The sequence below is a fragment of the Podarcis vaucheri genome, assembly GCF_965113315.1.
Source record: "Podarcis vaucheri genome assembly, chromosome: 8".
Taxonomy (NCBI): Eukaryota; Metazoa; Chordata; class Lepidosauria; order Squamata; family Lacertidae; genus Podarcis; species Podarcis vaucheri.
Window position 1 is genome coordinate 30,879,187 of NC_138766.1, and position 26,940 is coordinate 30,906,126.

Below are 26,940 nucleotides of genomic sequence, written 5' to 3' on the forward strand. Positions count from 1 at the left end.
TTCTTTATTTACACTTTTCAGTAATGACTACATATATTCAGTTATACAGGAGGAAATTGTAAAAAGGAATGCCACCATAGGCAGCCAATTACTATGTGACTATAACTAAGTGATATGGATGAGGTTGCTAATAACTACAGAGGAGAATACAATCTGTACAAGTTACGAGCCAAATTCTATTTCGTTCGTATCTTATCAGTGGCTTCCCCCCCCCACCTCATCTCCATGGGATTCATGCAGGATTTATGAAACAATATCACAGAACTAAATCTATATTCAAATCTATATTCAAATCTGGTTCGGCGCCAGCGCTAATGGCTGCTCCCTCTCCGAGCTCCGGAGAGAGGACGGCTCTGCGAGTTCGGGTCTGACCCGCTACGGCAAGCGGGGGACCCCTAAAATCACAGGAACGGAGCCTGTGAACAAGGAGATTCGGTGGGCACCTGAAGCGCCCCCCTTTACCGCAGAAAGAGCCTTTTTAAAGGCTCCGGAACGACAACGGGGAGCGCGGTGCTGAGAATCGCTACCCAGCCCGCAGGGTGAAGCCGCGTCGCCATTAGTGGAGAGCGCCGATTCCCTTCCTGAACAATTTGGACAAAAAAGACCCGTGAGTAAGATTGAACCTCTATTCGTCCCAAAACTATCTGAAATTAGGCTGAAAACGGGAAAGGCGAAAATTAAGGAAGTCTGCCTTCCCCTGACTGCATGACAATTAAAGCAACGAAAGTTACTGAGCTGCATCCGTATGGGATACTGTTTTTAACTGCTTGAATCCGACATTTGGACTTTGACTATCCCCTCTAGCTTGCAGGGCAGAGGGGAGGAATAAGTGACTCTATAAGCTGCATGACTAACTGAAAGGAAAGGGAACTCTCTGCAGCCTTCAACCTGGCACAAACTGCTATTAGAACAAAGGAACACTGAACTGACTTTAGACTCTTGTGAAAGTAACAAAGTGGAAGTCTCATTGCTTATTTGATACAAAGTTTTGGGACTTTGTGGATACAATATATCAGGGAAGGCTGGGACTTTTTTAATGAGAAAGTGTTGCAATATACATATAGAAGCCTCCCGATAAATTTGCTTTTCAAATACTCCTTGCCTTTGTTTACGGACATTTTGATTTGCTCCCTCTAGAGGGTAAATTAAAAGTTGCTACGCTTTGGGACAGTGGAATTTTCCTTTAGGAGAAGGCTCTCGTGGGAAACGACCTTGAGATATGAGTGGCCCAGCAGATGAGATAAGCACGAGAGTCAAGACAAGGCAATATCAACAACAGCTACAGCAACACAAGAAAAGAGGCTCGATCTCAGGCATAACCCCTACAGTGACAACAGGACAAGAAAAAGGTACAGCAGTCTCCATGGATGCAGTGTCGCAAGCCCTTCTTAAGATAAACCAGTCTTTGGAGAATCTAACAAAGCAGATGGCTGAAAATACCAAGAAATTGACAGAGAATTCACAGAAATTGACAGATTTAACAGCAAGACTTGACCTGAATACAGAATCTATAAACAGGCTTACACAAGAAAATTCTGCCACACGTCAAATTGCAGAGGAAGCCAGAACTATTGCTGGAGAGACCCAGGAAAAATTAGAACCGATTGCCAGGAAGGTCTATGACCACGACACAACTCTGGCATTGTGGGAACTACAAAGAAAAGAAAGGAATTTGAAATTACGATCAATTCCAGAGGACGAAGGAGACAATCTTACGGACTTTTTAACGAAAGAGTTTGTTGATTTCTGGGAAGACCTAGAGGAAGACGAATTTAAAATCACAACAGCATTTAGACTGGGCAGAAGACAGAACAGAAAGGCGCCGAGAGACTGTCTGATTACCTTGAGATCGAAGGAGGAAAGAGACAAAATTCTAAGACTGCACTTTGAAAAGGCCTTACAAATTGGGAACTCTCCGATACAGATCTTTAAAGATATTCCTAAACATATTTTGGACTTGAGAGCTTCTTATAAGGACTTGGTCTACCTGTTGAAGAAGAACACCATTCTTTTCAGGTGGGAATTTCCACAGGGACTGTCTTTTGACTACAGAGGGAAGAAGGTGAAAATAAAGACGATACAGGATAAAGACAGGTTCCTGCAAAGAAACCAGGAAGACCTACAGAAAGGAACTGTAGACCCAATTGCTGAGCAAAGGAGTGTAATTGACATCCTGAACCTTTCGTTTGGACAGAACCTTCCACCACCAACAGAGGAGGAACAACAACTGGGAGCTGTTGGAGGAATACCAGAAAAATAACAAGATGGCCCTGCAATTCCTTAGTTGGAATTGTAATGGGATGAACAGCCCTTTGAAGAGACGACAAATATTCCATATTTTGAACAGAGAACAACTGGACTTGATTTGCTTACAGGAAACCCATATAACCAGAGCACACAGGAGACTGCTTATGAATAAAAAATTGGGACAAGAATTTATTTCGTCGGACAAAGTTAAAAAAAGAGGAGTGGTGATTTATGTAAAAGAGAAGTGGGCTCCAAAAATGATGTTTAAAGATGAACAAGGAAGATATTTAGCGGTGGAGATTCAGGTACAAGGAGAAAAATTTTTGATAATTGGGATCTATGCGCCAAATGAAGGTAAAGCAGAATTTTTCAAAAAACTTCATGAAACTTTGACGGATTATTTGGAATACAATATGATAATTATGGGAGATATGAATGGTGTAGTTTCTACAAACATGGACAAGACACAAAGACTGACTCTTACTAAAGAAGGGAGACTCCCGAAGACTTTTTTCGAAATGACTGAAAATATGGACTTAATAGACATTTGGAGAACAAGGAACCCTCTTGAAAGAGAGGGAACCTTTTTCTCCCATGCAAAGATGACCTGGACCAGAATTGACCAAATCTGGGTCACTAGTGGAATGGCTCCGAAGATTAAGAAGGTAGAAATCTGCCCAAAAACCTGTTCCGACCATAACGCCGTGAAGATGGAAATGAAATTTACAACAACTGGTCAGTTTAGATGGAGAATGAATGACACCCTATTTCGAGATAGAGAGATCCACATGAAGGCCCAAAAAACTCTAAAGGACTATTTTGAAATCAATCTAAAGGGCGATGTGGAAAAAAGAGTGATCTGGGACGCAAGTAAAGCTGTGATGCGAGGATTTTTGATTCAACAAAACTCAATAAAGAAGAGAAAACAGAATGAGAAAAAGGAAAAAATTTTGGAAAAGATAAAAGAAGGAGAGAAAAAATTAAGATCAAAACCAAAGTCCCAGGAGATTTTGAGGGAGATTAAGTTGTATCAAACACAATATATGGAATTGATGAACCAAGAGATAGAATGGAAAATAAAGCAAATGAAACAAAAGACATTTGAGTCGGCAGACAAATGTGGTAAACTTCTGGCATGGCAACTTAAGAAAAGACAGAAATTAAACACAGTTACAAGTCTAGAAGTGGATGGAAAAAATATATCTAAACCCAACGAGATAAGAAATTGCTTTGTGAGTTATTTCAAAAAACTCTATTCCCAAGGATTACAAAATGAAGAGGACATAGATAAATTCCTTAATAAATATGGATTACAAAAAATCTCTCATCATAGCAAGGTGGAGCTAAACCAGAGAATAACAGAACAAGAGATAGAGGGTGCCATTCAGGATATGCAATTGGGCAAATCTCCAGGGCCAGATGGACTGACTTCCAGATATTATAAATCTTTAAAGGAATGGCTAATACAACCGTTGAAGGAAGTTTGTAACGAGATCTTAGAGGGAAAAAAGGCACCCGAATCGTGGAAAGAAGCATATATCTCACTCATACCAAAGACAGAGACTGAAAAGACTCAATTGAAGAACTACCGCCCAATTTCATTATTGAATGTGGATTACAAAATTTTTGCAGACATTTTAGCAAAAAGATTTAAAAGAGTATTGATGGAGAAGATTCACAGAGACCAAGCAGGCTTTCTCCCAAAAAGACACCTCTCAGACAATGTTAGGAACATAATAGACATTTTGGAAAAGTTAGAGGTGAATATAAATACTAAAGCAGTTTTGATATTTGTGGATGCGGAGAAAGCCTTTGACAATATTTCGTGGAGTTTTATGAAAAAGAATCTTCATGGGATGGGGGTAGGACAAGGATTTGAGAATGGTATGGGTGCAATATATTCTGAACAAAAAGCTAAGCTAATTGTAAACAATGTAATAACTGAGGAACTTAAGATAGAAAAAGGAACACGACAGGGGTGCCCAATTTCCCCATTGCTTTTTATTTCGGTCCTGGAGGTTTTGCTGAACATGATTAGAGATGACCAGCAAGTTAAAGGTGTACAGGTCGGAACTAAACACTATAAGTTAAGAGCGTTCGCAGATGACCTTGTATTGACTTTGCAGGAGCCAAACACTAGTACAAAAAGAGTGTTGGAAATAATCCAACAATTTGGGCAGGTAGCCGGATTTAAATTGAATAAACAAAAAACTAAAGTCTTAGGGAAAAACCTAACAGATATGGAAAAGAATAAGTTTCAAGAAGAGACAGGTCTGACGGTGGTTAAGAAGGTGAAATATCTAGGGGTTAATTTAACATCTAAAAATTTGAATCTGTATAAGGATAATTATGAAAAATGCTGGTCAGAAATTAAAAAAGATCTAGAAATATGGTTAAATTTGAGATTGTCAATGTTAGGCCGAATTGCAGTGATTAAGATGAATGTATTGCCAAGAATGTTGTTTTTATTTCAAACTTTGCAGATTATTGACAAGATGGACTGTTTCAAGAGGTGGCAGAAAGATATTGCGAAATTTGTCTGGCAGGGCAAAAAGCCCAGAATAAAATATAAAATATTAACAGATGCAAAAGAAAGAGGGGGATTTGCCCTGCCGGACTTAAAATTGTACTATGAAGCAGCAGCATTCTGCTGGCTGAAAGAGTGGATGCTCCTCGAGAATACAGATATCTTGGACTTAGAAGGTTTCAATAATGCATTTGGCTGGCATGCATATCTATGGTATGACAAAATCAAAGTGCATAGTGCCTTTAAAAATCATATTGTAAGGAAAGCGTTGTTCAATGTTTGGATGAGATATAAAGATCTGTTGGAAAACAAAACCCCTAGATGGTTGTCACCCTTAGAGGCTAAGGCCCACAAGAAAGTTAATATGGAGGATGGATGGCCAAAGTATTGTGAGATCTTAGAACAGGATGGAGAGAAACTGAAATTAAAGAGCCATGAAAAACTAAAACCAAAAGTACAAGATTGGCTCCACTACTATCAAATAATGGAGGTTTTCAAACAAGACAGGAAAATTGGCTTCCAGGTGGAAAAATCAAAACTTGAGACAGAACTGTTAGAACCCAATACTAAGAACTTGTCAAGAATGTATAACTTGCTGTTGAAATGGAATACACAAGATGAAACAGTTAAATCAGTTATGATTAAGTGGGCACAGGATATTGGTCATAATATTATGTCTGCTGACTGGGAAAGGTTGTGGAACACTGGTATTAAATTTACGGCATGTAGTGCTTTAAAGGAAAATGTTATGAAAATGGTCTATAGGTGGTACATGACCCCAGTTAAGCTAGCAAAAATTTACCATTTGCCTGATAACAAATGTTGGAAATGTAAGGAAACTGAAGGTACTTTTTATCATCTTTGGTGGACATGCCCGAAGATTAAGGCTTTCTGGGAGATGATATATAATGAAATGAAAAAGGTATTTAAATATACCTTCCTTAAGAAACCAGAGGCCTTTCTCTTGGGCATTGTCGGCCAATTGGTGCCAAAAAAGGATAGAACTTTTTTTATGTATGCAACAACAGCAGCAAGAATACTGATCGCAAAGTATTGGAAGACACAAGATTTACCCACCTTGGAAGAATGGCAGATGAAAGTGATTGACTATATGACATTGGCGGAAATGACGAGCAGAATTCGTGACCAGGGAAAGGAGACTGCGGAAGAAGACTGGAAGAAATTCAAGATTTATCTTAAGAACTATTATAAACTTGATGAAGCTTAGAATGTCGAGATTTTACAGAGAGAAAGGGTTGCAGTAATATAAGATTAGACTAAGAAAGGACTATGAAGAATTAGGATGGGAAAGAACATTTATAAGTTGCTATAAAATTTGGACATGAGGATGCAGAAAGGGGAGGTATGGGGAAGTCCGAGGAAAGAAGTCTATGAAAGGATATTTTGAAATTATATTTGTTTGTTTGTTTGTTTTTCTTTTATGTTTGTTTGTTATAAAAACTTTTGTAAAACTAATAAAAATTTTATAAAAAAAAAAAAAATCTTTATCAGTTGAATTAGATATGCCCCCCCTCCCAAAAATACTGCAAAACTACAAAGCGTGGTTTGTAATTTTTACTCATTCATGGGAATTAATAGGGTAAGGTAAGGACCTGATGAATCTCTGGATTGTGTTCACTATGAAACAGTCATTCCAAGGATTTGGGGGAGGTCCCTGCTCCCATTTAAAAGATTCTTCCAATGATCTGAATGCCCTTTCTCCCACTGAATTGAGCTCCTTTTTTCCAGGAGCAACGGGGACTAGAAGAAGGAGCTTTCTGATTTGTGTTTGTGCCAGTCGCATGGAACAAGCCCCCTGGGAAAAAGCTGGAACAATTGGATTATCCTACCATGCTCTGGTATAGCTGCACTCATCTAGGCAGCCACTTGATTCCTCCCTGACTTGATCTGGTCTGGGTCACTACTTGGGCAACAGCCTTGTCCATGATGTTCTCCATACACTTTCCAAGCCCTCTGCTTTTCAGCTTCGTTGAGTGTTTTCCAGTCTCTGTCCAACCTGCTTCGCACTTCCTACAAAGCCAAACCATGACTCACCAAGACCATGACTTTCCAAGTCCCGCTTAAGACTCCTGCTAATCTACTCAATATCTGTCTCCAAGCTCCTTACCCATCATCCTGGACTTGTGCCTCCAATACCCGACATTTCTAGGTGTCCAAATCTCATGGGTAACAGTACCTTAGGATACAGCAATGCTTCTTTTATCATGTAGGGGGAGAAGAAGAATGGTCAAGCTGCAGCTGAATTTAAGTAACTTTTGGAAGAACTCATCGTTCTTGGGTTCACAGATGTACCATACTCACTTCCCATTTCAGGGGGGGGGCATACCAAGGGGGGCAGCTGCAGGGGGAGGAGAGGAAATTCACTCATGCAGTAGGACCCTAGGAAGTCAGACCACAGAACCATCTAGCTCAGTCTCATCTACATTGACAATATTGATTGTAAGTGGATGCTTATATTGGTTTAAGTTAAAATCCAGCAACTAAATCCAAAATGCAATGCTTTTTAAAATAACCTCCAAGGTCAAGTTCTTAAAGCAAACATTGAAAGGTTTTGCCAAAATACAAGTTCACAGACATTTTCACATTATTCCCTTCTATTTCTTTTTCTGGGCAAAATAATCAGCTTATTTCTATTACTGAGCATCCTGGAAGATTTCCTGGCAGTTGCCATATTTGTTTGCTTGCATGCTTACTTTTCAGAACCAAACCATGCTGCCATGTGTTTTGAGGCTTAACAGCTCCCCATGTACATTGTGGAAAACCCTGAAATAAATTTGAAGTACATTCTGTGGTTCCAAGGGTCAATATAATGAATTCTAAAAGAGGGGGAAAGCCCATGCAATAAAATCACAATAAGAAAGCACTCCAAATCTGGACTGCAGTCAGTCACAAGTTTGGAGGGCACTAGCTTCTGCATCATAAAATACAATAATAAATGTACACAGTAAAAACAAAAGTATTAGTAGATTGTGATGAAGATTGTCATATGAATCAAGATGCATTTGTAGCGCTCTTCTTGATTAATTAGCTACTGAAGACAACAGGTTCACCTAAAAATGAAAAGGAAATGAGTTGTTTAGACCATAACAGTTGCCAACCACCATTGTCCCACCAATTTACACTTCTTTTAATATTTTCACTAGTAAAATTTACCCTATAATTTCCAGCTGTTTTGGCTCTCTGTGTGTGGAGTGTACAGACACCCTTCACATAATTCCCTGCTGGACTGCCAAGAGTGAGTTCTGCTTTGCTGGAAGTATTTAAGTAGAGGCTATACTACGTTCAGGCCAGTTGGGCCATTTTAGTTCCTCTGTTTCTCATTTTTTCCAGTTAAATTTCACTTGCAACATTTCCACATCAGTTTTTTAAAAGTCCTTACGAAAGACCGTAAGTATTTTAGTGCACATTTCCTAACAGACACGTTTTTGCGTGCAATAGGCACATTTTGTCAGCGTTTTCCCCATATGTAACACATTCGTGCACATTAAAATGCATATATTAGTGAAAATAACGTAGGGGGGAAATACGTTAGGTTGGGGAAATCACTTGGAAAATATGCATTTCGTACATGTTATTTGACTGGAGAGGTGCATGCAAATATTGCAAATTTCAGATGATAGCTGTTTGGGAAAGTGCAGATTAGGTAAATTCACTATAAAATGTGAGCTGAACTGAATTGCTTCTTTATCCCTAAGATGGACATCTCTATGCCATGGATGCTGTAAGATTCTACATTGATTAGGGTGTTGTACTAGAGGAGCTCCAAGGTCCCTGTGTGGTACTCTGAATAAAGTTCTAACTCTGTATTACAATTCCATTTATCTCATTTATCTCAGACCCTCACACATCTATTGTAGAGCCTTAAAAAATGAAGAGATTGTAGGCTCCGTCTTCAGAGTATGCTATAAATCACAGGTAGCTGAATTGACATGTTTTGCAATGGAAGTGCTCTCATATATCACAGCTAGTGCAGGAGGTCAGTTTAGCTGGAGTCTTACTCTAGGAGGGTCATAGCCAGTGGTAGAATACTTGTTTGGCAGCCCCAGGTTTGATCCCTCGCATCTCCACGAAAGACCCCTATCTGGAACCTGAAGAGCCCTGCTAGATAGATAGATAGACCACTGGTCTGACTCTATATAAGGCAACTTCCTGTGTTCTGCAGAATACAGCGTATTCCACATAATCCAGCCTTGGTCATGGTGTTTACAAATTTCACATATGTTCCCTGGCCATGGACTTAAAGCCACCACTGGGTGCTAATCCAACCTCAAAGTCATCAGGTCTGGATTGGACCCATCATCTGGCCCTCCTCCCCTTCCACTGTGGCCACCATGAATGACAGGGCTGTAGATGCTTTTGTTCATAAGCCAGATAGTTTGTCAGAACAGGAGGAGGACTTTCCTTACAGAGGGCTTTTGCTCAGCGCTATCACATTTGACACACTCTGTTCCATGTTTACAAGAGAGCGGCAGTCACTGAAAGTAATACCTGTATTCTTTTCTTCTTTCCCTTAGCTTGTTCTCAGAAGAAATTCCCAGTGCATTATCTGTTTCACTTATGTGCTCCTGAACGAAGGCACCCCCTTCATTGCGTATGAAATTTATTCCACTAATGTCACCAAATGCCTGAAAAATACAGTGTGCAGGCTCATTGGTTGTGGCACAGTCCAGTGCGATATCAAGTTAAAAGAAACAAAAGTAAGCAGACTCTGGGCACAGTTTATTTATTTGTTTAAATTACAGATTAGCAGCTCTTTTGTGTGTGAAATTTGGTACTGTCATGGCAATAACCCAGATTCCCTTCTAATGTACAATTTGGGTTTCATGGTTGAATTCCGCTCCTGTGTTTTGTAGCAATTTTTTTAACAGCCCTGCCAAAACACTATAGAGGGAGTGTGCGTACAGAGAGAGTCATTAATAGCATGTACAGTGGCAAATGAAGACTTAATTCCACATGAAAGGTAAATCCACCTAGGTTTTGCTTCAGCTCTAAGAAATAAATAGAATAGAACTGCATTTCTCATGCTCAGCTATTTTCTTTCTGTAGGATACTGTTGGGAAGTGAGTAAGAAAAGTATATGAAATAAAGGGGGGAAGCTACTGGCTTTGGGAATACACTGGATGTAGGAAAAATATTGCAGATGAGTGATTCAAATATAGAATATTTATAGACAATAGAATATTGTCGTGACCCATTGTCGTGCTGCATCTAGGATCACCTAGAATCTACATCAAGGATCATTTAGGGCTACAGGCTTTGCTGGAGAGTGACTGATGTGGTATGTCAAGACAAACACAATTGGTGTCCTCATTACCTATATAAAGATAAGCAAACGGGAGTGATCTTTCATGGATGGTCAATCAGGTGTAGAGACTGGACATATAAGACAATGAGCAATTAAGGGGAATGCACCATTCTGATGGAAGAAATGAAGTTGTTGGAGTTGGTTACATGGGCTAGATCGCTTAATAGATTCAGCAAATTCACAAACTCTACCACATCTCTTTTAAAAAATTTAAATGAGAATAAGCTTATACTTAATGCTGCATTGAAATTAATGGGGGTCAAAAAAATTATTCATGCAGAGACTGATCTTCAAAATTCATAATTATATATTACTTACTAATTATATTTAATTAACTTAATTAACTTAATAATTATATATAACTCAAATATTAAATGTTAAGAACTGTAATAATAGTAATCACATCACATTTTATAAGCTGTTAACAAATTTGCATATAATGAACTGTAGCATGTATACAAATATAAACATAAACATATACATAAATATTGGACATAGTCTCAATATTGAATTAATTAAAGGCCAAGTCATTGCTTCTGAAAGTGACTCAATGGCAGTAACCTTTTAATTAATCAACTTCGCCCAAAAGTTCACTTCACAGTGTAATTATAAAAGTGAGTAAAAATTATAATTGATGTGTTTTTGTCAATCTATGTAGCTGCAAGGTACTTTTTGAAAAGGTTATATTTTTGTTTAGGTAAACTGAGCTAATATTGCCTTGGTAATTATCTTTGACTTTTTTTGCTTTTTCTAAAAATAAAAAAAACAAACTTGAATCAGCAATAAGATATGCTAAATAAATATTTGAAGCATTTAAACATTAAGAATGTGGATTGTGGATATATGCTGGAGCAAACTTGGAATGAACCACAAAGTCTAAGCAAAGTTTTCTCCTCATCCGTAAAAGGCCCATGTGGAATTAAATATCCTGGCACACTGATTTTTACTATCACAATTTATGTTTGCTTACTGGAACAGACATAGCATCAAGTCGAGGCTCCTCCTCACTCAGGAGCCATTAATCAAATGGAATGAAATCGCTTCAGAAGTGCATCCATTTTGTATTTCCCAAATATAAACATTAGAGCAGGAGTTTTAAGTAGAGAAATAAATGTACAATTACTTTTGCATATGTTAATTTGCATGCACACATGTTGGAAAATGCACAAAGTGTACAAAAAGCAGCTACATTTCAAGTTGTTCCAAATGAACAGATCTCACAACGCATTGTGTTACCAAAACCAAGTGGGCAGCCTGTTTTGTTTTCCTCCAACAACCTCTCTTGGGGGGACGACACACAACTCTGCCCCATTAATTCTGGGGTCACGTTGAACACTTGTTTGCTGGTTGTGGCCAGGTTGTCTGATGACAGCCAGGCCTGAAGCAAGAAGGCATACATTTTTAAACAGCAGCCCTTATGCCACCTCATAAGAAGGTACCAAGGACTAACTTTTTAAAAGGTTCGGTTTCTTATTTGACAGCTAGGAACTGTTCCAAACAGCTAGAAACAACAGCAAGCATGCCGCCTTGCCCCCACAATCGAGGGTGCCGGGACCGTGTGAAGTCAGCATGTGTTATATGTGCAAGCCCTGCGGCATATGCATGTGAATTGAGCACACCATGTGTTGTGTGTGCATGGCCGCCACAGAATATTGAGGGGGCTCATCCACCTCCTTGAATTTTTTTGGGGGGTGGGGGTCCTTGCCCTCTCAGTCTTCGCTAGGTAGTGCCCCTGAAGGACAGTATAGTTTAAGCCAAAAGAGGCTTCAGCAATTTGGATTCTTATTAGATGAGCATCCCCCCTGTCTTCAAAATTGTCATGCAGAGATGTCTTTAGTCCACTTGTTTCCACATATCAAACCATTTCCCACAGTACCAGGGAAGAGACAGGGAGGAGTGATGCTCTCTGCATCACTGTGAATGAGAGACTTCAAAATTCATCATTGTTTAACCACAACAATGCCAGTGGGTGATTGTAATGTGAATAATAGTCTATTAGAGAGGCCTAGTCCCTTCATAGATCTCTAGTCCCAGAGATTTGGAGCTGATTTAAATTAAGGGTGTACATTTGGTTGGAGTGAATCCTGAATGGTGAGCAGAAGTAGAGTGCATCAGAAGGATTTTGGCTTGCCTGAGGTAAAGTGAACACACACTCCCTCTATATATGGCTGCGTGAGTTGAAGCAGGGACCCCTGAAGCAGTTTGTGGCAGCTTGGTGATGCAGGCATTAAAAAGAAAATACTGTAGACTAGCGTCTACTGAAAGTGACACCATGTATCTAAGCTTTCTTGAACCCTTTAATTTAATTTTAACCATGCTTTTTGGAGCACGGGTCATCCACCTTGATCAGAAATGCTACAAGCCCCAAATTACATCCCTGAATATTGCAACTAGCACATACTTGTGGCCATCTACAATGTCATCTCACTTTCATCACAAGGTGATGCCTCCCCTTTTCTTTACTGGGTCCACAGCTCTTTATTTATGTCTTACAGACTTACATATCATTTGCATTTATGCCTTGAAATTGTTCAGGGTATCCTCTCTGTGAAGGTTTCAGCCATTCATATGTCAATGAATTGATCCAAGTAAGGGCCAATTAGCTCCTGCATTAGGCTATCAAATCATCCCTGATGTTCTCTGATTTGGATTGAAGTAGAAGTCCTCCCTCTCTCCCTCCCGTGAATGTGCAGTCTTCTGGTTGGTGCAGAAAGCATTTAACTTGGGGCTCCACTGCATGTGAGCAAACGTAACCACCAACACATTTGGGCTTGCTTTCACTACACACAACATTTCAGTATAATCAATGGCCTTGTTCATGGGTTATCTCATCCGTGGTACTCGGAGTAAGAGTTCAAATCTAAATACAGTGAATTGCTTTCAAAATAAAGCATTAGGTAATCTGTTTATTTCCCCAGGAAGCACTCACCAGCCACAAATGTGTAAGCGATTTGAGAGCTGTTTGATATGTCCTTACCAGTTCCAAGAACAATGCGCCAAATTGTGCAGCCCTTCATTTTTATAAAAGTACAGTTTTCTCGAACAGCCACAACACATTCGGTGTTCCTTAGATTAAATATCTGAATATTGCTTCTGAAGGAACAGCTGTCAGCTTAAATCTAAAGTCTAGTTTGTTTACCGATCGTATTTTATATTTGTTAGGAAATGACACCAAATGGCAATAACATTGCGGAAAGTGTTCTACTGGGGAATATACATGCCCTTTGGTTACAGTATACATATCTTTATACATAATGCCAGTATATTTTCCCTAGAATTATGTTAAATATGTAAAAAGCCTTTCCTCATAAAGGTAAAAATGCTAGATGATTCCAAGCTATAATTTAGCATTAGTGTCAAGATTGTTTCGGAAAATAAGCTACAGTTACCGCTTCATTCTTTTTAAGTGTCACTCAGCATACCGTATCTGATCTTGCATTCCAAATAAGCCCAGATGATTTTATTCACTTTCCAAGGCAGACACAAGAGCTTAAGCATCATGTGCAGCATATGGATGGATGTAAACGGCTTCATGAAGTAATAGGCTAGTTACCCAGACTGTCTGATCTTATTACCGCTTGCTTCATTTCAAGCAATTGTGGAGGGTAGGGAAGATCTCCCTTTCATCTTCTCTGTGTTTAGAGTGATTCAATCTTAAGGGTGGTTTTGTTTTGCTTTTTTAAAAACTAGATAAAAAGCAGGCTGTCCCAAAAAAAGAAAGAAAAAAAGTTTCTGTCCAACATTAAGCTTTACTTACCCTTTAATAAGAAACTGATTTCTTCTTGAGTTAAAAGTGGCTTATCGTTGCCCTCTTAATAAGAAATCAACTGAAGGCAGCAGAAGCCAATATAATAACAAAACAAAACAAAAATTGCCATATTTGTGTTATCACAATGTATCACCAGTATTAAGTGCTCTGTGCATGGCTTCTAAATGCATTTAAAATGCTAAAACTCAAAGGACAATTTAAAAAGGAAGAACTGTGAATGAAACAATGACTTGTTTTTAGGGAGGTGGCAATTTGCATGCAGAAAGTGCTTGATTCAATCCCGAGAGAAGGCCACTGCCAATCCATGGGAAACTGAGTTTGCAACTTACTTACTTCCTCCCTCCCTCCTTCCCCCCTTTTCTCAAGCACACGTCACTATATATTCCTCACCTCTTCCCTCCCTCTTTCTCCCAGAATTCAGATGCCCCCTCAATAGAACACATTTCCCCACAGAACACATTGCTCCATCCTAATCCCAAACTGAAATTGTTCATGCAGACAATAAATAAAGGTAAAGGTAAAGGTACCCCTGCCTGTACGGGCCAGTCGTGACCAACTCTGGTGTTGTGCACCCATCTCGCTTAAGAGGCCGGGGGCCAGCGCTGTCCAAAGACACTTCCAGGTCACGTGGCCAGCGTGACGAAGCTGCTCTGGTGAGCCTGCACCAGCGCAGCACACGGAAACGCCATTTACCTTCCCGCTATAAAGCGGTACCTATTTATCTACTTGCACTTAGGGGTGCTTTCGAACTGCTAGGTGGGCAGGAGCTGGGACCGAATGATGGGAGCTCACCCCGCTGTGGGGATTCGAACCGCCGACCATACGATCGGCAAGTCCTAGGCGCTGAGGTTTTACCCACAGCGCCACCCTGAATAGATAACTTTCTTACTATATGTGTGGTAGGAGCACAACAAGTGACATCAAGCAGAACATGACCATATTTCTTCTAACACAGCAACAATTCTCTTTCTCCCAGATCTGCTCCAAAAGGTCCCCTAACATTTATTTTTAATATGTATTTTGTGGTTTTATATCTTGATTTTATTCTGTGAACCACCCTGAGACCTCCGGGTATAGGGTGGTATATGAATTCTTTACTACGGAGACTGATTTGTGTAGAATGCTATGAAGTGACCAGTGCAGAATGATCCTGAATACACTGTACAATGGCCTATGGTCATTTGGCTATAACAATTACATCACATTAAAAACCAGAATGTTGGGACTTACCTCTACAATAGCACCACTAGGCAGTCTAAGGAAGTGCCTGTACAGTTCTTGGAAGCCCCCAAGATGAACTGTGTATATAGATACATGAACAGTGACCCCTCCTGAGCTTCCGATAGATTTCAAGATTTCATTTGGGAGCTGGAGGCCAGTACTGGAGACACCAGACTTATTGGCATGGTCTTTCCAGATATAATCACAGACAATGACCTAGTGAAGGAGAGATCATATGGTTATTTCATTTCTGCCATTCAGCTATTTTACCTTATTCAAATCAACTTAATTTTTAAAAGAAACTCGGGATCAATAAGATTCATCCTACAAAAGACATACCACAGGCAAAATTAATCATATTCATTATACTTGAAATTGCAAAGTATACATGCCTGTCAAGGCAAATAAATAAATGTGATATACGACATTAGCAAACATTATAGATTGACTGGAGTCAGGCATCTCATTTATTTATTTCTTTATTTATTTCTGAAGTTAATACAAGTTGCCTAGCTGTGTTTTAATGCTGAAATACATTACATCAGGGAATTGAAATGTGATAATTTTAGCAAAGCTGTAAATCTCATAATCAGCTTTGCATATGAGTAATCAGAAAACTTGCAGGATCTCGGTTTCTAAGGCTGCCAAACTTTATTTCTCAAAGAACTGTAGCAGGAACCCCCCCACCCCAATCATTCTGTTTCCACAAACTTCACACACACTCACACACTACATACGCCACATTTCTGTTATAAATTCATAGAAAATCAACCATACATCGGATTTGCACTGTTCCATTTTTTACTCCATGTGACAAGGACTATCAAAGGGGGGTGCTTGGTTTCTGGTCAGCCATAATCCCTTCACCATCCCAGCACATCCACAGGAGCCCTGCCCAGTTGCTATGTCAACCCTGATAATCCCAGACAGAAGACAATCAAAATCACAAAGAACAGTGGATTCACCACAGGCTGAAACAAAGGACAATAATCAGATCTTCCCTCTGGGGGCAGGAAACTGCAAACTCCCCATTGTCACCTGGAAAGTACTCATGGGGAGGGGGAAAGGAGGAACCAGCTGGGTGACTGGACACTCAGGTTACCACCACAACTCCTCCCTCAACCCCTCCTTTCTGTAATGTATGCATGATGTCAACCCCTTCTGTAATGTATGCATGATGTCAACCCCTCCTTTCTGTAATGTATGCATGATGTTTCTGGGGGTGGGCTTGACCTAGAGGAGGGGAATTTCAAAAGTTTTTATAAGGTCTTGCAGCCCATTGTTCTGGGTCTTTCCTCTCTCTTGCAAGGGAAGGGAACCCTGTTGCAACAGTTCAATAAAGGCCAAGCCTACAGGCTGCTGTTTTGCTCCAAGTTATCCTGGTTGGTGTCTTTGTTTTTGTCCAAGGGAGCCCTCAGATTTTTCCGTTAACAGTTGGCGACCACGAAGGGACACTTGGTTCTCCTGCAGAGGTGAGGAGGGAGATAGAGGGGATCAGGCGCCACTGGGCAACCTTAGCCCAGAGATCCTTCTTCCTCTCCCTGCCTCCTCTTTGTGGGCGGTAATCAATCGTCACCAAAAGCTCAACCAGGGGAGCAAAGGCGAGGTCAAGCCGGCTAAAAAGAAAAGGATCCCGGGATCTGCGGGGGGACATCTTCGAACGTGAGTATGGTTTGAAGTAAATACATTGGGAGGGGGGTGGAAAAGTAACGTCCCCACGACAGCCAGACTTTCCTTCTTTCATTTCTGACGTTACCCTTCGGAGTCGGCCGGGTACGTTCTCTCTCTCTCCTTTTCTCCCCCGATTCTCCCCCTCGGAGGGTGGCCAGGGAAATCGCGGAACTTTTCTGTCTGACGTTATCTCTCGGGGTCGTCTAGGAACGTCAAAACCTTTCCCTTTCTCTCCCCACAAATTCTTACGCGGTGCTGGGCCGGGGAAATTGTGGTACCTTTTGCTGTTTTCCGACGTTCCCCCCGGGGTCGTCCAGGAACGTCTTAATCTCTCTATCTCTTTTCTCCCCCGTTTTCCGTCTTGGAATTGAGTCCGGGAAAGCGTGGCTCTTTTACTGTTTCTCTGACATCCCTCTCTCGGAGTCGTCCAGAGGAGTCTTTCAAGTATTCTCTTACTCTCCACCTACCCTAACTCTGCAAATGAAGCTGCCCCTCCTGCCTGGTGACCTTTGTTAGGGATGACCCGGGTATGTGAGAACGCAAGGTCGTTTGCTCCCCTTTCAAAACTTTGTTTTCTCGGACCCCCAATCTGGCACTGCACAGCGCAGGCGTCCAGTAGGGAGCCCAAACTTAGTCTCAAAGGCTAGGCAGGAGGCTGTTGTGGAGGGTAGAAGGGGCGGTTCACGAAGTGGGGCCCCACACTAGGATTAGTCTTGTGAAGCAGCGCTGAGGAAAAGGAATTTTAGTTTTGTGGCTGAAGTTTTCTCGGGCAAGGAGTCCCGTGGCTGAAGTTTTCTCGGGCAAGGAGTCCCGTGGCTGAAGTTTTCTCGGGCAAGGAGTCCCGTGGCTGGAGTTTTCTCGGGCAAGGAGTCCCGTGGCTGAAGTTTTCTCGGGCAAGGAGTCCCGTGGCTGGAGTTTGAGTTCATGTATAAGATTTCTTGAAATGAGTTTGTAGCTTGTAGATATGTAGGAATTGTGTTAGTCAAGGGTACTTTGAGTACTGAAAGGATATTTTTTTCTGTCCCCCCTTTCTTTCCCATTGCCTTTCCTCCCTTGTGTGTGTGTTTCCACTCTTTCTGTCTTTAGCGTACTTCGTTAACGGAAAAAAAAAAGGCCCAATAATAACATATGAGAGAATGGGAGCTCACTAAACTCCCTAGCTGGACTCCTCCTGGCAACAAAGCTTCCATGAAGCCTTTTTGCCCCAGAGAGGATTCTAATATGCCCCTCCAGCTTGTCATCTCCAATTGGGAAAGATAAAATAAAATAAAGGGGCAAAATGGTCTTTCCAAGTACAAAGTACGAGACCGCTGTAACTTTTAGTGGGTGGCTTAGGCCCACCACCTAGAACCCAGGGCACAGTGGCCGCCTCAGGGATCCTTCAACAAAATCAGGGTGTGAACTCTTAGGGAGAGCTGAACACATCAAATTTGTGTTGTTAAACTATAACCTAAAGCTAGAACATGAAACTGTAAACTTAATGGTGCTCAGAGGCAAAAAAATAAATAAATGAATAAGAGATGTATTCAAAGATTTAGAAATATTTCAAGGGTTTGTATTTACATTGGCCTTGGCATCCACAGACTGTTCTTAAATGCACATAGTTTTAAATTGCAAGCTTGCTTCAAAAATCTCAAATCTAAGGAAGCCATGTTGCGCCTTATCAATCTTAAAACAAAACAAAATGGAGAATGGAGTGTGCAAATGTTTGTTATTTGAGAGAGGCTCTAAAAGAGAGTTTCCCTCCCAAGTGGTGAAATCCTGTATACGTGCTACTTGTGTTCTGAAAGGGGGATTACCCCACTCCTTCCTCTAGTTTAAGTGAGGAGGGCGATTTTAAGTGTAATGGTAAATGATGTTGTGTTGTAACTTTTGAGTTTGCTCCAGTCTATTTTGGAAGGAGAAGTTAACCTAATGTTTCTGCTGCAAAAGCCTAGTTGAGCACAACTGCTCTCTCAAGCTAAAATGCAGTGTATGCATTTCATTAAGCGTATGCCTATAAAAGTATGGTGTTCATTCTAAGAAAAAACATTTGAGTCCAGTTTTAACTTTGATTTGGTTGGACAGAAGAGTTATTGTAAGGCTCCTGATATCAGTCTCTATAAGACTTCATGGCCTCTTTTGTTAGAAAATGCCCCCCCTCCCCCTTGTTTCACTCTGCCTCTTTCAGTTGTTTTCTCCCTTCTTACTTCTGTGCCAGGTAAATTTACTCCCGAGTAAGCTTCCTTTAAAGGAAACTGCAAAGAGGGGAGGGGGCAACACTTGTGTATTCCCTAAAAAAAAAATCAAATCTAGGGCTGCTTTAACTGTGCTTTATAAGAGATCCTCTCAGGAGTATAGATGTTTCCTTTCCCAGCTGTAAATCTGTACTTAAATGTGTATGCCTCTTTGGTAGTACAAATCTTGCTGCGAAATCTTGCTGTGAACCCTATATTTTGGAGGGTTGGACTAGATGACCCCAGGGTCCCTTTCAACTCTCCCAATTTGTGGCTGTGTGGAAGACCATGTGTCTGCAAGCATTGGAGGGTAATTCTTAAATTCTGGTGTGGTAATGGAGTTGAAATTCAGCCTAGCTTTGCTCTTTAGTTTTAAAAGGTGAGAGGTGAAGCCCAACTGGTAATATCAAGCATTTGAGTGATTACAGTGTTTATCATTTTGTCTACTATTTAAAAATTAGATTTAAAAGTCTACTCAAAGTTTAAGCACATACAAATGAATAATCAAGTAGAATTAGCCTTGACCATTCCTGTAAATAAAGGGCAGTAAATAATAATATTAATAATAATATTTTTTGTCTGCAAATGGTAAGGCTGAAATGGCTGAGAATGTTTAAAAAAAATAAATAAATAAATCCTATGAATTCTGACCCTCTGGCCATTTCCCCATATATAAGGGCGTGGCATTGTTCTGCGAATAGCCAGAGGGATATTAGCCCTTTCCTGTACATAAAGGAAGCAGTCTCAGTTTGCTTGGGCTGAAATTGCTAGCTTTGGTGAATACTTAAATTGCTGAGTTTCTTTTTTTTGTTTAAAATCAAACCCTGTTTTCAAATCTACTCCTTACCCTTCCCTTCCCTTATTCAAATGGTAATTTAGCCAAAGGATGCAACATTTTCAATAGTATAAAAGGTTTGCTGAGACATGAACTCTGCACATGCACAGAGGCTAGATCAGCTAAAGAAGAGAGAGAGAGGAAGGGGGGAACTGTAAGGGGGGAGAGGAGGTTTCTTCCAAATGTAAAAGAAAACTTGGAACCATTGAGGAACCATTGAGGGAAATCACCCTTAATCTGTCTTTGCTCCAGGGGCTACTTAAGACAAAAGGCTAAAAAACAAAACAAAACAAAACAAAGCAACAACTAGCCCATCAAAAGTCAAGAGCTTTCCAAGTTCCAAATCTTAACATGCCAAATTCTTTTCACAGGTAAATATCAAAGCATTCCCCCCTCAATGGGAATTTTAGGAACAGCATTTCCTGACAGGCTTCTCACATGAAATAATTTTCCCTTTTAACAGGATATGTGAACCCCGATAACAAAGTGTTTGTCCCTTTTTCCTCCCACAGCAACTTTCTTTCTGTTCTGTGAAACAAGTCTGAATCCCTGCTATATTAGTGATTTCCATCTCTTTATGGCTTTGACACTTTTTTTAAAGTTACAAATAATCTGTTTTCATTTATTTAATCTGTTTCCCCATGATGTCTATGAAGTTAATCGAAGCACAACCAAACATTGTTTGGTGAATGGTATTTGTTTACCTTTTTGCCTGAGCATTTCTTATTAATTCTGTCATTTTGGCTAGTGCAAGGTACCTGCACAACTTTAAATTACCATTCATTTTTCTTGGTATTAACTCATTTCCCGTATTAACATTACAGTTGATGTTGTCACATCAAGAAACACTATTTTATTTTCATTTGGGATGTTAGAATGCCAAAACAGATTACTTCAGGTTACTTATTAATTGTGTGTTTTAGCATTTATTTATTTGGTTCCTCATAGGTCATTTTGTGTGTGTGTGTTTTACTTTGGGGACATGTCCATCACATGTTGAAAGTCAGTTTCATGAAGTTCTTTTATCAAATAGCACATGGTGAATTTAAAGTTTTTTCCCCATGGTTTTCCCATTTTTTTCAGTCTAGTAGTAATCTGCGTGGTTTTGATAATATATATAATAATAATTCTTTTCTAAATCTGATGTCTTTGTGTCAAGTTTGTTTTCATCTGACTGGTAATCTAATTTTTTTGCTTTCTTTTGCATTTCTTAACCTTTGTATTTTTTACAGCTCTCTTTCTCTCCAAAGTGAAGGAAAGCAAACGAACTTGGCAGATAATAACAGTAGTTATAGGAAAATGTGATAATAATATTGGAATGAATGAAACGCTTAATTCGCTAAGATTTTTATTATTTGCAGCTTCCAACAGAAACCGAAGGACATCCTTTTTGCCTTTTGCCCCCTCCCTTTTCTAACTGTCTTTAAGCCCCAAAACCCTGCCCCTTACAGGATATCACCTATACAGATGTGCAATGATGAAAAGCAGCAACAACCCCTCAACTCAGTTCTTCCGTCATCACAAGACACCAGAGTTTTCAAGTGCCCACAGCTATCTCTTTCAAAGGATATAGACTGCCAGGGGAGTGGGCCTGACAAAGGGGGGTGGAGTTGACTTGCAAGGACATCTTTTCACTTGAACCTCAAGCCTCTGTGCTCCAGGATTCAAAAGATACATGCGTAAAAGATCACAATTGTGTCAAGATATGCAACTGATATTTAATTAGTTTGTTTTGTATTAAGTGTTATTATGTAGGAATGTTGAAATGTGTCTGACAGTGTGTTATTTCCACAAGGGGGGTATTTTTGTGTGTAATTTTTATGTTTAATGTCTTATTGCTTGCACACCAATTCTCATGCATTTTATACTTTCTGATAGCTCACACTATTGTGTAGTCCAATGTTTAGATAACCACATTTCATTGTCCCACCTGGCACTCTGCCAACTTTCCCTATCCATTTTAAAATGTGCTAAAACTTGCTTTACCAAGGAGAAGCTTATAAGATACATAAAGGTGCACATGCTTTGGTTTAGCAGGAATGATCCCTTATAGAGTTAAATTGACTTATTTGGACAAAATGCCCTTTTAAGAACGGTTTTCCTTTAACAGACTGGTTTGAAAGGTTGAGAACCATGGGCACATAAATTCAAATTGGACTCAGTTTGAATTGGGCAAGTGTATCCAGGCTGCAATTAGCTTTTTGGTCCTTAAAGTGCAAGTGATCAACTTCCCAGGACTACAAGACCAGAGCCTGTAATAATAATAATAATAAATCCCATGGATTTTGGCCAAGGCGAAGACATTTCTCTCAGGACGTGTCCGAAACCTGTGCCAGCTGTGGTGGGTGCCAGGCTACATGAAAGCCCTAAGTGGATTCACCAGGGATTGCCACTACTGCGACACCGTGCCGATGTGAGACCACAGAAGAGCTACCTTGACACCTGAGAACACACAAATGGCGGGGGGGGGGAAGCAAACTGCACTTTTCAGTCATTAGTGGACCTTCCTGCCTAAATGCAAAGCATAGATCACTATTGAGAAAATATTTCTTCCAAGGTGCTAGAATACCACAAGTAACTGAGCAGTGCACTGTTACACCATTATATTTCCATGCAAATATCCTTAAAGTAGCATGATATCCAAGTCCCTTTCAGGTTCACATGGACACACATCTGGGACGGAGAATACCAGGTTATTATTTACCACCTTAAATTGTGCGGAGAAAAGGATTGCAAAGTAGCCACCTTTGCAATCTTATCTCCGAAGGGGGGAACTGTAGCAGGAACCCCCCCACCCCAATCATTCTGTTTCCACAAACTTCACACACACTCACACACTACATACGCCACATTTCTGTTATAAATTCATAGAAAATCAACCATACATCGGATTTGCACTGTTCCATTTTTTACTCCATGTGACAAGGACTATCAAAGGGGGGTGCTTGGTTTCTGGTCAGCCATAATCCCTTCACCATCCCAGCACATCCACAGGAGCCCTGCCCAGTTGCTATGTCAACCCTGATAATCCCAGACAGAAGACAATCAAAATCACAAAGAACAGTGGATTCACCACAGGCTGAAACAAAGGACAATAATCAGATCTTCCCTCTGGGGGCAGGAAACTGCAAACTCCCCATTGCCACCTGGAAAGTACTCATGGGGAGGGGGAAAGGAGGAACCAGCTGGGTGACTGGACACTCAGGTTACCACCACAACTCCTCCCTCAACCCCTCCTTTCTGTAATGTATGCATGATGTCAACCCCTTCTGTAATGTATGCATGATGTCAACCCCTCCTTTCTGTAATGTATGCATGATGTTTCTGGGGGTGGGCTTGACCTAGAGGAGGGGAATTTCAAAAGTTTTTATAAGGTCTTGCAGCCCATTGTTCTGGGTCTTTCCTCTCTCTTGCAAGGGAAGGGAACCCTGTTGCAACAGTTCAATAAAGGCCAAGCCTACAGGCTGCTGTTTTGCTCCAAGTTATCCTGGTTGGTGTCTTTGTTTTTGTCCAAGGGAGCCCTCAGATTTTTCCGTTAACAGTACCAAGCATAAGAACGAAAATTGCCCACTTTGCTTTGATAGTTGGATTTTGAAGACATGATGCATACAAATCTGTTAGTGATAATGTTTCAGATTCCTGGAAATTGTGGTTAAAAATATAACCTTGAAGCTCTGGTTTCTAAATATACATTTCACTTGAAGTGCATTTTGGGATATCCATTTTGCCCACTCAATTATATGTAATGATATTACTGAGCATTCTGTTGTTGCACTCTTTACAACAACCCTTGGAAGCAACCTAGTATTGCCATATTGGCCTGAATATAAGTCTCACTTTCCTCCCAAATTCCGACCATGAAAAGTTAAAGTGTGGCTTATATTCGTGACCTTACGGTATGCAACCAGGAGCATGGGGCAGACAGCATCAGGGGCATGGCAAAGCAGTGGCAGCTTCCTTGCATAGTCCCCATCCTCTCCCCCAAGGCTGGGAAGGGAGAGAGCAAGGAAGGGGAAAGGCCCCCAGCAACACAGCGTGGCTGCCCCCACCCACCCAGTATGCAGCCAGGAGCAGTAAGAATTGGAGTGGTTATATTCGGGTATTTTTCTCTTTTTTTCTCTTTCCCCCTCCGATTTTAAAGATGTGGCTTATATTCAGGCGTGGCTTATATTCGGGCCAATACGGTATTATCTCTATGTTGGAGATGGAAGCGTAAGAGTAGTTTGGCTAGAGGAAGGGTAGGGCCAAATGCAACACCTATGGCCTATCTATCTGGCCCATGTGACTCTCCCCAAGCCACATCCCCTTCCCAGTCATGCTCCCTCTCCTCAGGCCACATTCCCTCACCAGTTCCCTCACCAGAAGAGGAATTGATTATTTGGGGGAAGCCATGATTGTTTAAAGTAGTATGGTACTGCTTTAACTGTGTAGTCCATAGGTTGAGATCCCACACATTCCTGCATAAGAGCAAGCCGCATTGAACTCAATAGGATTTACTTAGCAGACCTGCATAGGCTTACATTGTGAATATCCTTGCAGAATGCAGAATAGGTAGGAAGAAGAAGAACATATTTATTTCCCAGAAAGGGCACAACTATTCATTTCAAACAACCTTCCTTTTCTAAACAGGAGTATGAAATCCACTGTAAACTGAGAAATGTGTCTTTCGGAATATCTTTAAAGTGATATGTCCATTCAGTATTGAATAATTCAGAATGCATATCTGTTAAGGAGTAGAATGCTTTATCTCTAATGTGCCCTGAATAACCTGAAGTAAGTGCCAAGCAGAAGACTCTGCTGTCATCTGAAATCTCTGTCGTGAAGTTAATCAAAAACGTCCATTCATCTCCTCATAGGCCAAATGTGGCTTCATAAATCTGCTGAGACAGACTAGTCAAGAGACAGTGCATATAGGACATGTCAGAGGCACTGAAGACAGCTATGATCTAGATTCACAGGAGCTGACAAGAGACCACAAAATGCCAGTGCAGCATCCCGTAATCCTAAAGTGAAATCCATCTTTCAGCAGAAAAACAAATTAAGGGCAATAATTCGGTGATAAGAAGCAGGCCAGAACAGGTTCAAAACGCTGAATATTTCACAGGGTTGTTTAATTAAAACAGAAGCATGATGCTTTTAATTGCTCTGCAGCAGTTCAGCCTGAAATTAAGCCTGATGTGAATGCACTTGCAGTTGATTTAAGTTGTTATAATTGCAAAATATTACAAGGAATGAACACCAAGATAACACTCGAATGGGGCTTTCTAGTGCAAATCTTCTCTTCTCAGCTCTGTGCCAATTTGTGAGGGAAGAGGTGAGAGAAAGGATTGTAAATGTCAACCTGCCCACATTCTTTAGCAAGCCTCACATGGATTTAAATTTCAGCTCCCGAATGTGATGCATTTTCCCACACCAACAACATTTTGGTAGTCATTGTTTTCCTTCATGATGGGTGAAAAAATTCATTTATGGAATACATAAAAGGTTGGGAGATTTCATTCCATGCATGCTAAATACTAGAGAGCATTTAGCAGTTTCAGAAGGTCCTATGGCAGAGTAGAAAGTGGGTTCCCTTGTCCATTCCAAGAAAGAGTTTTGGTGGAAAGCCTTCAAGTGCTCTTTGTCCTAGTTTACTAGATTCTTTCCAGACCACCTGAAATTTCCACACACACCATATCACCTTTTAAACAAAGGTGTTCGATCAAGGTTTAAACCGAGGGGAAACTACCAAATGGTGGCAGAATAGTGTTCTCTGGCCACACACACCTTCTCCATTGTTGCTCCATTTGGTCTCAAAGCCAAGATCCACTTACAGTGGAACCTTGGTTTTCAAATTTAATCCATTCCAGGAGTCCGTTCGACTCCCAAAACTGTTCGAAAACCAAGGCGCAGCTTCCGATTGGCTGCTGGAGCTTCCTGCACTCAAGTGGAAACTGTGTTGGATGTTTGGCTTCTGAAAAACATTCAAGAACTGGAAGGTACGACTGTATTTCCCCTTGAAGCATAAAAAGCAGAACATGGTGGCTTTGAGCAAATGAGCTTCCTGATGCGACTTATTCTGGATTCGCTTGACTTAGTCACCTTGGGAACTTATTTGAAGGGCAGGGAAAACATTTCCCTGTGTGAAATAAATAAATCATGTATTGCCAGATACCTTTATCAATCCCAAGCAAGAGTTCAGTGTTTGAATCCCTTCTACTAACTACAGATAGGTACTCAAGCAAACAGCACACATATATCTGAGAAACGGCACAATTTTTCTGCATGAAATTTCTCTGCAGGTTCCAAGCTCTCAGGTTTCGCCACAGGCAAATAAAAATGTGTGCTTATTTGATAATATTTATTTATTCGCAACTTTAAAAGTTTCAGTCACGTTCCCAAGAACCAGAAGTACAACCTCACTAATGAGGGCCTAAAATTACGAAACGTGGGTGTTGCGTGATGCAGGGCAAATGAGCTTTTGCAATTTGTGTGCCCAGTTCCGTACTTTAACTATGTGCTGTGTGAAGAAACATTTCCTTTTGTCTGTCCTGAATCTTTCTACATCCCACTTCATTGCTTACCTCTCCCCAACACCAGGTTATTTATGAACAAATTAAAAAGTACCATTTCTAAGAGTGATCCTTGAGGAATCCCACTTCTTACACCACTGTTAGAACTGTCCTTTTATTCCTACACTGTTTCTCATTCTTTTACCACTTACCCTCTCCCCTTATCCAGCGACTGCTAAGGTTACTCACAAATATTGGGTGGGGGGTTGTCTCAAAACCTTTCTGAAAGTCTAAGTAAACCATGTTGATGGGCTCACCCTTATCCATACACTCTCAAAGAACTCTTTTTTTAGGCAGGACTTGCAGAAGCCATGTTGCCTCTCCATCCATTTTCTTGGCCTTGACCTGTGTCCAAATTCACATTGAGCCCAAATGTTTCCCTGCCCTACCAGCTCTGATCAATGCCACATTCTAAAAAACCAAGAAGTAAGATTTTCAGGCTATTAAGAAACCATCCATAAACCAGGAATATTAGACCCTCCAAGTTTTATTTTCCAGGGACGGTCCCTGAATTACAGAAGCTGTCTCAGTTTCTGATTTGATCTTGGAATGTCTCGCTTTTCCTTAGGACGTCCCT

The 26,940-nt window shown here is 40.6% G+C and overlaps 1 protein-coding gene across 1 annotated transcript in view; it reads right to left on the reverse strand.

Moving 5' to 3' along the window:
- Positions 1 to 7,260: 7,260 nt before the first annotated feature.
- LOC309538752 (uncharacterized protein) overlaps positions 7,261 to 26,940 on the reverse strand; it is a 95,303-nt gene continuing 75,623 nt past the window's right edge. The window contains exons 9-11 of the mRNA XM_082234641.1: positions 15,100 to 15,306; positions 9,284 to 9,420; positions 7,261 to 7,845 (exon numbers count right to left, since the gene is read on the reverse strand). Of these exons, the coding sequence (XP_082090767.1) occupies positions 7,842 to 7,845; positions 9,284 to 9,420; positions 15,100 to 15,306 (348 nt within the window). The 3' untranslated portion in view covers positions 7,261 to 7,841. The remainder of the gene's footprint in view (positions 7,846 to 9,283; positions 9,421 to 15,099; positions 15,307 to 26,940) is intronic.